The sequence below is a fragment of the Lacerta agilis genome, chromosome 2 (assembly GCF_009819535.1).
Source record: "Lacerta agilis isolate rLacAgi1 chromosome 2, rLacAgi1.pri, whole genome shotgun sequence".
Classification (NCBI taxonomy): Eukaryota; Metazoa; Chordata; class Lepidosauria; order Squamata; family Lacertidae; genus Lacerta; species Lacerta agilis.
Window position 1 is genome coordinate 49,992,088 of NC_046313.1, and position 12,619 is coordinate 50,004,706.

General features: G+C 40.5%; 1 protein-coding gene across 2 annotated transcripts in view; it reads left to right on the forward strand.

Annotated features, from left to right (window-relative positions):
• The first annotated feature begins 219 nt into the window (after positions 1-219).
• Positions 220-12,619, forward strand: part of DPYSL3 (dihydropyrimidinase like 3) — a 54,975-nt gene continuing 42,575 nt past the window's right edge. For both annotated transcript variants that reach the window (XM_033139981.1, XM_033139982.1), the window contains exon 1: positions 220-606. In XM_033139981.1, the coding sequence (XP_032995872.1) occupies positions 247-606 (360 nt within the window). In that variant the 5' untranslated portion in view covers positions 220-246. The remainder of the gene's footprint in view (positions 607-12,619) is intronic.

Below are 12,619 nucleotides of genomic sequence, written 5' to 3' on the forward strand. Positions count from 1 at the left end.
TCCCTCTCTCTCTCCCTCCCACCCATCAGGCAGGCGCTCTTTCCCCCTCTCTCCCCGTCAGCCAGTCACTCCGCGCTTGAGCTGAGGCGCGGCGGCTGCGGCAGAGGAGCCGGCTGAGGCGCGCTCTCCCCCTTTCCCGCCGCCTCCTCCTTCCTCGCAGCCAGGCGAAAGGGGCTCGACTTGCCACCCGGCAGCGGCGGCTTGGGCTCCCGAGCGTTGTTTGGCGCTGCCTTGCCTGCGGCGGCCATGACCTCGAGCGGCAGGCGGAGAGGCCGGGAGCGGGGGGAGCCTCACCAGCAGGAGGAGGATGAGGAGCTGCCCGTGTACCTGGCGCGCCCAGGCACCGCCGACCAAGTGCCCCGCCAGAAGTATGGCGGGATGTTCTGCAGCGTGGAGGGCGCCTTCGAGAGCAAGACGCTGGACTTCGCGGCGCTCAGCGTCGGGCAGAGAGGGGCCCGGAGCCGAGCCCCGTCGCGGCAGCAGGAGCCCCAGCAGCCCCCGCCGGAGCCCGACGCGCCCCCGGACGAAGCCCCGGCCCGCAGCGTCGAAATCCGGGCCCGATCCGGCAAGGAGCGCCTGCAAAACCTCGACTACGAGGATTACAAGGTAAAAGGGGTGGGATGAGTCCCTCAAGGGTCAGAGGGGAGGCAGGGGGGCCGCGGAAAGGGGCGGGGGGGTGTCGGTGGGTGGCATATCTGAGATGGGAAACAAAAGATGAGGCGATGAGGGCGAGGGAGACCCGCAGCCTGATCTGGAGGGGTGTGTAATGTGTGTGTTCGTGTGGACGGCTCTTTGTGGTGCCTGTTTACTCGCGAGTAAAGCGCCTCCGAATCGCAGCCTTCGGCAGCTAGGCTGACACGAGACAAAACTACTTACTTCTGGGCTTGTGCGTGATTTGCCCTCTTGAGAAACGTCCGAAGCATCTTTCGAACATCTCGCCCTCGTCAAGCTGCGAAGCGGATAAAATTCAACAGAAGTTAAAACAAAACGGCACGAATCCTACTTGGCCGTACATTTTTATGGCCTGTTCCGAAGTTGATGATGGCTGTTGAGACGGTTACTAAGAGAGAGAGCCCCTAGCGCTCCCCCTTCCTCCTGAAAAATAAACTTAGCAACTAAATAATGTGGATGAGGCATCTTTTCAACACTTCTGCCTTGTGTTTCCTGACGTTCCAGATAAGCCCTTGCAGCTAGGAGTACCGTAATTCTGGTAAGATATCAGGGTTTAGGCATGTAAGAAACAACCCTACATACTCTTAGTGGAGCCTGGATCTTAATTGTAGAGGTCATGTGACCACATTCTAATTATTATTCACCATCCCTGTGAATGAATCAGTTGCTCATTCTGCTCTGTATATACTGTATCTTCTTTATTGCTCACAGAGGTTGTGGTTAACCAAGAGGAGGCTCTACAACTTTCTTCTGTTTCTTTTCAACAGAAAAAGGGAGAGACAGCTTTTCTTTGCCATCAGCCTGTACTGCACAAGCTGAGTGTCAGCATTTTTAAAGTTATTAACTTAAAAGCTCTATGCTCTATGTTCCAGGAATGGTCAAGTAAGCGAATCAGGAGAGAATGCAGTCAACTTAAGCCAGGATTGGTTACTTTAGAGTCAGTCCTCCCCATTTTCTTCATAAAAAGGATGAACTTGGAACTTAATTTAAATGGCTTGACTTTCAAAAGTTTGACCTTATAAGGAGCAGCTGAATAAAACAGGAACACCTTAAATATTACATCATAGAAGTAAGAGCTCTTTTGTCAGAGGTTACATGCACCCTTTTAGGTTTTAAAAGTGGCCTAAGCATTCTTTTGGGATCCAATAATTTCCAAGTCATTTATAAATAGCCTTTATATTCCGTTGTTCTGGCCTACTGCGAAACAGGAAAAATACCTGAGAACTACTAAAAAATAAGTGTCCTGCCTTCTAACCCCATCCCAGTTATATTTCAGGAAACCTTCTCTGAGCTGACACCAACAAAAGTTGGTACCTGAAATCAGGGGTGTGTTTTTCTGATTTGGGTCAGTATGTTTCCTTGAGCTCATGTTTTGTTTGTAGCCTTGGCTAGAATACAGGTGTCTGGTGAGTGATACCCACTCCTTTAAGGCTATGTACACATTAGTGGCTTAAAATGCAGCAAGGTTGTAGTCCCCATCCTCTCTAATTTTTTTTTAAGTCACATTTGCCAAGTTGCTGTGCACACCAGAGAGGGGGCAGGGATGTTTTCACCCAATGCACATTACCTGTTTGTTTTCCTCAAGCCTACAACCCACTCACCCTGAGCTTCTGCTCATGGAGCTGTCATATGTACGTGTAAATGTACACACTTCAGCTTAACTGTGAAATTGTGGATTATGTTTTCAAATCAGATGAAAGCTGATTTGAGGGAAAATGCATCAAATAGCAGTATTTGCCAAGAAACTACATATGGATTGTGGCTGATGTCATGTGGACATGGCTTCAAAAGCCAGTAGTGGAAGTGCACTGGAGCCAAAGTTAAGTGCTAAGTGTACATGGCTGGTGTTACTGATAGATGCTTCATACATGATAATTTCCATACGGAACTAACAAGTGTGGCAATGAAACAGAACCAGTGTTATGTATGTGGTAGAGCTTAAGTTTTGCTGCAAGAACATGAGTCAAGAATATAATGCCAATATTATTTACACAATGTATATATTTGTCACAAATAAAGTTTTTCAGATAAGTCTTAAGTGATGGTTTACATTGTTAGTTACTCCATGCAGGAGAAAGCCACCATGCATTAACTAGTTCTGAGTTCTAAAGGGGATGGAACTGTGCCAGATATAGGCATAAGTATTGGTTGGAAGTTCTCCTGTCCATTTCTAGGTCATTGTGGGCTGCTTCAGTGAAGTCAGCTGGAGCTGAAATTATCTATAGTATGAATTCCTATTTCATATGATTCAGTAAGGTTGCTGCTTTGCTAAGGGGCTGCCTTAACTGAATAAGGCCAATTTCACACTGAACTTCAGTTCATCCAGTTGTAGATGAGTGCTGGATCCTTGAGACTGGGACAACAGATTCTTTGTCACATATTAAGAGCTGGCACCCCTTTAACCATGTAAGCCAAATAAAACTGGTTTGAAGATGAAGTTCTTAAGCAGTGAATAGGTTATAAATGAAGTGTTGGTAAATGCTTATAATGGTATGATAACTTCTTTTTCTCTGGTTCTGCCTTAGAACAATCTGCATTGATCTAGGGTTGTTAGTTCAGGTATTCCTGATCTGAAACTTTGGAGGAGAGCTGTGCTGGATTTTTTAGCTGTGGTAGGTTTTTCTTCAAAAAGGTGCAAAGAATGTTGATTTATTAGTACTGTGCTGCCCTTCAAACAGCTTTTGCTAAATATTTGCCAAAAGAGTCTGGCATTACAGAGACTTTCAGCTACCAACTTCCTATTCAATTCCTAACTTACTATTTAGTCTTGTTTATCCCACCCTTCCAAGGAGATCATGGCAGAGTACATGGATTTCTCCCCCTCAGTATTTTTTCTTGCAACAACCCTGTGAGGTCAGTTAGAAATATAGTGACTGTCTGAAGGTCACCCATTGGTGGTTTGAACCCAGGTCTCCCAGATCCTGCACTTAAGCCACTGCAACACACTGTTTCTCTTAGGATTGCGACAGCTCACACAATTATTTTTCTTTACTAAATAAATAAGATCTTGGCTGGGGCTGGAACATGAGGGGAACTTTAACCATTTGTCCCCACCACTGTTCCAATCTGGATTGAGTGGGGGAAGAGTTGCAGTTGTTATTTCCTCCTAGAACATTGGTAGTCACTGGGCTGTGTGTGCATGCAATCCAGATCAGGACTATGTTGAGGACAAATGGTGGGAGCCCCCTTGCTCGCCTTCGGTCCCGAATAGGAATGGGGATTCCTGCAGCTGCTATTAAGTTAATGAAACTAGTATGCAAGGGCCAGTCATGTGTTAACATAATATCTTTGTTCCTTTGTGCATTACAATCTACATTAGTGCATAGGCTGAACCTCATCCCTTGAGCATCCTGGAGGCTCTATTGCCCCACCACGAATGATGGTAGAATGTACAACACTCATTTATTTGGGAAGCATATATCCCACCTTTCCTCTAAAATAATGCCCAAGGTAGCTTAGAGAAAGAAAATTCAATACCACAAATATAGTAAATCATGTTCAAAACATTGAAAACAGCAGACAAAAATCAATAAAACAGTTACAGGACTATAGCCAAATTTGCCAATGGAAGAAATACCACTATCACCACATAAAATACCCTCTTCTCTGGTAACTACTTCCACATCCTCTAAAGGCAAGTTTGTGAACACTCACAAATATCAATGGTTTTTTCCCCAAAACAAAAGTTGATATGAGTAGTAATTTCTGAGAAAAGAAAAGAAAAGACCACAAGACATATCCACATTGTATGCCTCAAAGAGGGTTTTCAGCATTACGGTATGTTGCCAACATCTTTCTGAACTAATCAACCCCTTCCTTATAAAGGTGCTGTGGAGTTCCATATACTCCAAACACCCATATTTCATTGAATCAATCTCAATTTTAAATCTACATATTGATGCTATAGCAACTTTCTGTCGATTGGAAAACATCTAACTCTGTTCTATTTGTCTCCAAGATCCTGAACATCAATTTTACAGCATTTCTATAAACAAGTAATATGGGTTTAATCTTCAAACATCCATTTCCTCCAGGAGATGCTGAGGCATTCAGAGCTGATGGTCCAAAAATAGACTAAAATGTGCTATGTTGAAGGTAATACCATTCAGCACTATTGGGTCAATTGGTAACCTGCAAAACTGAAAATGGCAAAAAAATCCATCTAATCCTATTAAGTGGTCTAACATAAATAAATACCACTTCAATCCACATCTACTATTTTATTATTTGTTTTCTTGTCTTTTGTTGTTATATTTGCAAATATTTTTCAAAATTAATTTTTTAAAGGACACTTGCCACACATGCACTTGCCATACATACAATACCCATAAAACACCCACAAACAGTAAACATACGGTATTTGCCAGGCATACATCTGTCTATTTAAGAATTCAGTACATACCATTTCCCACTATTTCTGGTTATTTCCCACTGCCTCCAATGATTTTTATATAAGTTATGCTGCATTCAGTAATGTTTTGAAAATGCATTTATCATTTCTTCAGTTCTCTCTGACATGCAGGTTGCTCACTTTTTTAAAACGTTGCTGCTAGCCTTCTTAAAGTTCCTCTGTCTGTTTTTCTCTGCTCTCTGTTGCTGGCTGGCTGCAGAAGTGCTATTAGTGTACCAACTTGTAAGGGACAAAGTTCTTAAATAAATAAGCACAAGAAATCCTCAAAACACCCAAGGAATACCTGAGCTATGGAGGGAGAAGACTGGTTGGTAAAAGGTTAAAAGGTGTGGGGGGACTGCTGTTGCCACCATTAACATTCATATACCCTGTACTGTATATGGGGCTGCCTGTGAAGGAAACTCGGAAGCTTCAACTGAAAGCCTCATTCCCATCATCACTCCAGAATGTATGGCATTTGAATAACTATGCAGACACAGCAGTTTCTTTTTTGCTGTGTTCTACGTCCACTGTTGGAGGCAAAATGCCTTTGAATACCAGTTGCTGAGTATCACAGTTGGGGAGAGCACCTTTGTACTCAGGTCTTGCTTGTGGACTTCCCCTACATCTCTAACTAGCCACTGTAATAAAGGATGCTAGACTATATGGGCCTTTGACTTGATCCAGCAGGGCTTTTCTTACATTCTTTGAGATTTCTTAGGTCCAGTACTGATATAAATTAGATCTATTCTAGAATGTCTGAGTAGACATATATATAGGATTGCACAATAAGCAGAGATAAAATATATGGCAAAACACTGTTTTGTGAGCTTTGGGAAGCATAAGGCAGAATGATTATTCTGTTAATTACATCTACTTCATCTACCATAATCCGAAAAAACCATTTTCTTATGTTTTCCTTTATCCGAGAATTGGACAAGAAGTCTTTGTCTCTTCAGCATGTGGTCAAGACATTTTCTCTTTTCCTAGGTAATTCTGTGAAGTGGGCTTTTCCTTGACAGCTGGCTGTAATACAGTATTGTACTACACAACACAGGCTTTACTGCAATTGCAAATTACAACTTTGTTGCAGGATTAGGCACAGAGATGATCTGGTTTATGAGGGAAAATGCTCCTACTCTTCAGTAGAAGCCAAAGGTCGCTAAGTAAATCTTCCTTCAAAATAAGAGTTTACTGAATAATCATTCATTTGTTGGTATCTATTGCAGCATTGTGTCATGGTTACAATTGTCTATATAAAAATCAGAATGTGTGAAATTAGTACATCTATTATTTATGTCTGACCTAAAAGGTCAGTTAAATAAAAAATATAAAGTGTTCCTACTATAAGTAACTTGTAGTAGTATCTAGAAAGATGAACTGAATCTCCTAATGCGGCTATATTATCATGCAGTTTCAAGGCCCATTTAAAATGCTTTAGGTTTCTCATTTTATGGGGGAAAATTATGTGTCTGGCTAACTTATGCTAATTAGAAACTTATACTACTTCAGAGAAATCAGTGCATAGCACTTGTGTGGAAGCACAAGTGTGCCCGTGAAGAAAAGAAGAAAATACTAGCTCTTAAGTTGATTATTCTGAAGGGAAAGTTTCATTCCATATTCAAAACTGATTGTAAAACGATTTGATCACAGTTTACCTGTACTATTTATGTATGACATTGTGTAGTGTGTACTTTGACCTACAAATGCAGAGGAGACTGATTGGTGTTTGGATGGAAATGCTCCATCCAATAAATGAAGAAACATCTCAGTAAGTGCTACATTACAGTGGTGACTACTATTAAATGCCTAGCTAAGTGGCTGTCCAGTTTGATGGGGTCGGATGAACGGAGAAAGAAGCCATGTCCTTCTTGCTCCTAATTTTATTTCTTGAAGCTAGTTGTCCAGGCCCAGGCCCTACCTCTGTGACTGTCTTTAGCTGCAGCAGCATCTGTGGCTAGCAGGCAGGCCTTCCAGCCACCCCTTGTTTCTCCCAGCAATTAATGGCTCAGGGTATTATTATTTTGGGACTAGTGCAGGTGGGAATGGAAGAAGACAAATGCTTGCAGTCTGTGGTACAGTTTGCTGTGACACTGATCTCCTTGACATGCTGCAGACCAGGTTTAACTGGGAGCGAAGACAAAGGCCCTATTCTCACATCATAGTAAGCTTACTGGGATAGTGTGAATGAGCTTGCTAAAAGAGGAACAGAGCAACTGTGATCTGGCATCTGGCATATTTGTGCATTTGCACAAAGTCATGGTTTGGCTTTCATGCAAACATGGCCAAATTGATTCCAACTTAGTTGGAATCAGCTTTCCTCTATTCTCTCAGCTGTGTCCTGCTCAACAATAGCTGGAAGAAGTGGTAGTGGTTCTCTGAATACTCCTATGGGAGACAGTTTTCCTCTTCTCTTTGTCTCATAGTTTCTTGCAGCTATTGTTGTTGGGCTATCATTTTTCAGCCAAATACAAAGTATAAGAGCAGTGGTGGAGCTGATCCAGCTCTTTGCATAGCTGCATTGCATTTTCCCTCTTTCCCTTGCATGCTCTACTTAGCTGGTGAGTGTGCTTAGTCAAAAATATTTTGTTGGCCAAATGTGGAGGCCTGGGTAACCTAACTAATCAGTGCAGGGGAAAGATCTTGGAGGAATTTGTATTCCATAATTAGGGACACTTGATAGGGTATATATGCTCAGTACTTCATTGGATGCCATTTTTTCATATTTATATTCTTAAAAAATAGCAGAAAACAGGCACATGCCTTTGCAAGCTGGAAATGTGCCCAAATAATTTTGTGCTCAATGTATTGTTTAGAAGATACAGTTTAGAAGATTTATAATAAGGGCCCAAAAGCATGAGCACCTAGTTTAGAAGGTTAGTGATTGATTGACTGATTGATTGATTGATCGATACACATACTTTTATATAAAGTAAAAACTGCTCACTTCTGGAAGTGCTCTGTTGTTTGGCCACTGGCAGATATATTTTGCCTTGAAGAACAATAGACATGAGGGTGCCATTATTTTTATTTGTTTCGGATTGTTTTATTTGTTACTCCCGTGGTGTAATTTCCTTTCGGACTGCCAGCTTAAGTTCACATATTTTGTTATGTAATTGCTTTAAGAAACTTCCTGTATTTTCATATAGCTGTTCACATACTGATCTGTGATTCTGCTTCAGCTGTGGACTTGGGATGGAATTTAGGAATGCAAGCCAGATTTCTTTAGTACTGCTCATTATTTTCAATAGATCTCCTGTATTTTAGCTGATATAGCATCTTTGTGAGAAAATGATAGATTTGAGGATGAATTGGGAAGCTCATCAGATGTAATTACAAGAATTGTTATGATTGTGTTATTTTCAGGTCATTGTCTGAATGACTTGGAAATGTGGTGTAGTGGGTTTCTTTCTTTTTTTAGTTGGCTGTTGATGAACTGTCAACAAAAAACTTTTCAGACAGCATGTAATGATCCAAAACTGGCACTGTTTTGGTTTTGATGGGAACAATGAAAACTTATTTTAAGAAACTTAAGAAAGAAACTAATGTCTGCAAGATTGTTAACAGTGGTAAAGCCATGGTGAATTCTTCTGTATCCTTAGAGTGTTGGAAAAGTCTGGTTTGGAATTCAGCCTTATTAGAGAAACTAACACTACAGGTACCAAAGACACGCATGTAGAGCAGTTTGAAGTCAATTCGAATGACGTTGTTGCTTTTCTAAATAAAGGAAACCGTGGTTAGACACCTTCAGAAATGTATTGTTTGATGTGATACCGGTATTTTGAGTTCACAGGTGTGGTACCTACAAGATTCTTTTTGTAAAAGAGGAATTGAAAAGGAAGTATTATTAGCTATCATGTTGGTTTGTATATGTTGTATGTTTTATTGTATAAAATATTTAATGTTAACAGGTGATTGCCACTTCTGCTCAGGATGAATATTATTATTGATAATTATATATGACTTATAGCTTCTAGAACTGCTGCATATGTGTTGATTATGAAGAATACTTGCATAGTATCAGGATGCTTGCATATCTAAATCAGGCATGAGCTCTGAACCAAATATCCCAAACCTTTGGAAAATTATTGTATCCAGTCTTCACTAAATTTGTACTTGTTTGACAAACAATTGGAACCTACTTATTTGTATCAGGTTGGAAATGATTGGCTTTATATGTCGTGTATTGTAAATGAGTGGACTAAAATCTAGGCTTTGGGAGATTCAGAAAAGCTGTGTGCTACTCCAGCTCTGGGCCTTACATGCTTTACTGATGGTGTTTTGCATCGTACTGAGTTTATGTTCAGCAAGATAATGGGAAACTTACAAATACAAATATTTGCAGTAATTGTGGTCACCTAGTGGAAGAATGGAAAAGACCCTGATGTTGGGAAAGATGGAGGGCACAAGGAGAAGGGGACAACAGAGGATGAGATGGTTGGACAGTGTTCTCGAAGCGACTGGCATGAGTTTGGCCAAACTGTGGGAGGCAGTGAAAGATAGGCGTGCCTGGCGTGCTCTAGTCCATGGGGTCATGAAGAGTCGGACACGACTGAACGACTGAACAACAACAAGTGGAAGAATTGTATACATTACTATCCGGATAGTAGTAGTAGTAAAAGCGAAATAAAGTCAGTATTGCTAACCAGAAAGATCTCACTTTGCCACCAAGTGCCCTATCCCTCCTTTCTGTAGCAGTAATCCAAAGATTAGGCCTCTTTCCTCAACTGTTTCTCCCATGAAGGAAGCAATGCCACACCTAACTCCTAAATGACATATAACTGACCCAGCCACCCAGTTCCTTAGCAGGCTATTATGCCTAGTAACGAAAAATGAGCTGTGCTATCCCACATTGAAGTAAATTTGAATCTAAATCTAGGCCTAGTGTGTGCTAGATGCTTTTTATACATGAATTACTATCCTAGTAGTCTCAGAATTGACTTTTCATAAAGAACAGTCACAGCATCTGAGTTGGAAATGATTAAGAATCCATATTCTTTTAATTAAATTCATTGGAAACATGTTGGTTTAAATTAAGGAGGAGTGGAGGAAGAGTAAAATGTTGTTTTGTCGAAAGGAGAAAAAACCATTTAAGATAAAGCATGATTTTTTTAAAAAGTCCAGTGCTTTGGAAAACTTTTTGTTGCTGGGATTGTTTGGCAATATAAATTACAGGCTAAGGAGTAGGTGTAATATATGCAGGAGATTCTAACATCTGTCTATTCCCATTGTGTGTGTTTAGTTAAAATTGTACAGGAAAATGTGCAAGGCAGAACAGAAATATATAGTGCAGCTTTGAATGAAAAGCATCTGGACTGAAATCAGCAAAGTGCTTTCAAGGAAACCCAGTTACTGTCCATTTCAAGTTTCCCAAATTCAGGGAGAGGTGCTTATGAGATCATAATTGGAAAAACAGATGTATTCAGAGGACCTTTCCTGACAGTGATTTTTTTTGTTTTGTTTTGTTAAGTGAGCATTGATCATTCTGGCAACCATTTCTGGTTGTGTTTCTTTTTCCAATAGAGACTTTTGAGAGGAATTTATTTTAAAACCAACAAATCCTTAAGAAGTGTGCATGCACACGGACGCTTATACCCAGAACAAACTTAGTTGGTCTCTAAGGTGCTACTGGACAATTTTGTAATTTTTTTATTTAAACCCTCCTTAGTTGCTGGATTTTAAACTCTCTTTTAAAATCATATGCTGTATACAGTACAAAAAGAAAATCCAAAAAGACAACCTAAATATAAGTCTACAGAATATTCAAAAAGCTTCAAAATCAAGACAATAAAAAATATTCAAACAACAGTTGTCCCTACCGCCCCTTGCTAACACAGTCACATTTAAGAGTTGAAGGTTAAAGTTTGCACACATGTACTGTAATGGAACTGAACAGATAGCTGGAACTTTTTTGACAGTTGTTTGCTGTTACTCCCAGAGAGAGGCAAGTGTCATGCCACTCTTTGTTTGCTGGAGGGTTTATTGGGAAGTTACAGCACAGTATCACAAGCTATAAAAATACATTTTTAAGCCCAGTATCTTGTCTCCATTAACCATCAGAGTGTTCTTGTGTCCTGGCGTGCTCTGGTCCATGGGGTCACGAAGAGTCGGACACGACTGAACGACTGAACAACAACAAGTTCTTGTGTCCAGGAGTCTGAGCTCACCAGATAGACCTAAACACTGGACTCCTTCTTATGATGGACAATGACACTTAATTAGATGGTATAAACTAAGTATTGATACACTAATGCAGAGGCCTTTTATATTCTTCCTATCATGCTGTTAGCTGGCTATCTCCATAATGAGCTTTATTCTTGGAGAAAGGACTCTGATATTATAGCATCGGTGGTCTCTCTTTCTTGCAAGGGCATGTTGCATTGATAATTGTGGACTAAAATATAAGCACTCTATATGTACATAAGGCCAAACACCTATGAAAGTACTAGTGTTGCTAAAAATAAGAGACATAAACATCATCGTCATTTATTTAATTTAGTGACATCTGAGTGCCATAGACAAGGTAAGATGGGACAGATCCCCATCTAATATATAAATTGGACCGACTGGAGTATCTGTTAGTCATAGCTAGCCCTATATACAGTATAAAATTTTGCTTTTAACATCAGTTTCACACTGTTTATATATAACTGTGGCTAGTGAAAACATTGATGAATACTAGTATTTTAATATTTCGAGGCAACATTAAATTCTTAAAAGCCTGGGTGATCAGCACCTGGGATATTTTCTCCTCTTCCATGTTTCAGAGGTAGATGCTCTTTAAGACAACTTTATATTTGGGGAATTATACAGCATTTTTCTTGGTGGTGCCCTTCAATATTCTGATTAAAAACAAATAAATATATGGTTTGCTTGAAAGTATTGTCACACAGATCTAAAACTGGAAAGAACAGCAGCATTGAGACTATATCATATTGGTGTTTTAGCAAATATTCATTCACCTCATTAATTGTCTAGGTAGTAAGGTAAATGACATGTATCTTAGATGATAGGTTATACTGCCAACATTCAGAAAAGCACTGGTGAATATGATCTGTTTGGTGTATAGGATGTTCCTAATACTCCAGTGAGATCTAGAACTTGAAAGCTTTGTGGTTCTGAACCTCTTGCAGCTTTTCCTGTGTACTTCAGGTAGAAAATTTAAAATATGTTCTTCTCCATGTGCTGAAATTTTTACAGTTTCTTTATGCGTTAGGTTTTATGCATTAGTACTGCTGCAGTTGGCAAATACACCCCTTTGTGATATTTGTCAGGCTGCTTGTTTTGTGTCAGCCAATTTCTAGTGTTCTCATAGTGTATCACAGTCTTCCCCAATCTGGTACCCTCCAGATGATTTGGACTACAACTCCCAGCAGCCCCAGCCAACCTACTTCTTACTCCATCACTGGTATGCACCATTTCAGTACAAATGGTCCTCAAGTAAGCAGGTGGCTTTGAGGAAATCACACAGCCACCACGGTATAGAACTCACCACATACAACAGCTGCCATACTGATGAAATTTGAAGCTGCCTGTATATGGCAGACATCTTGCATG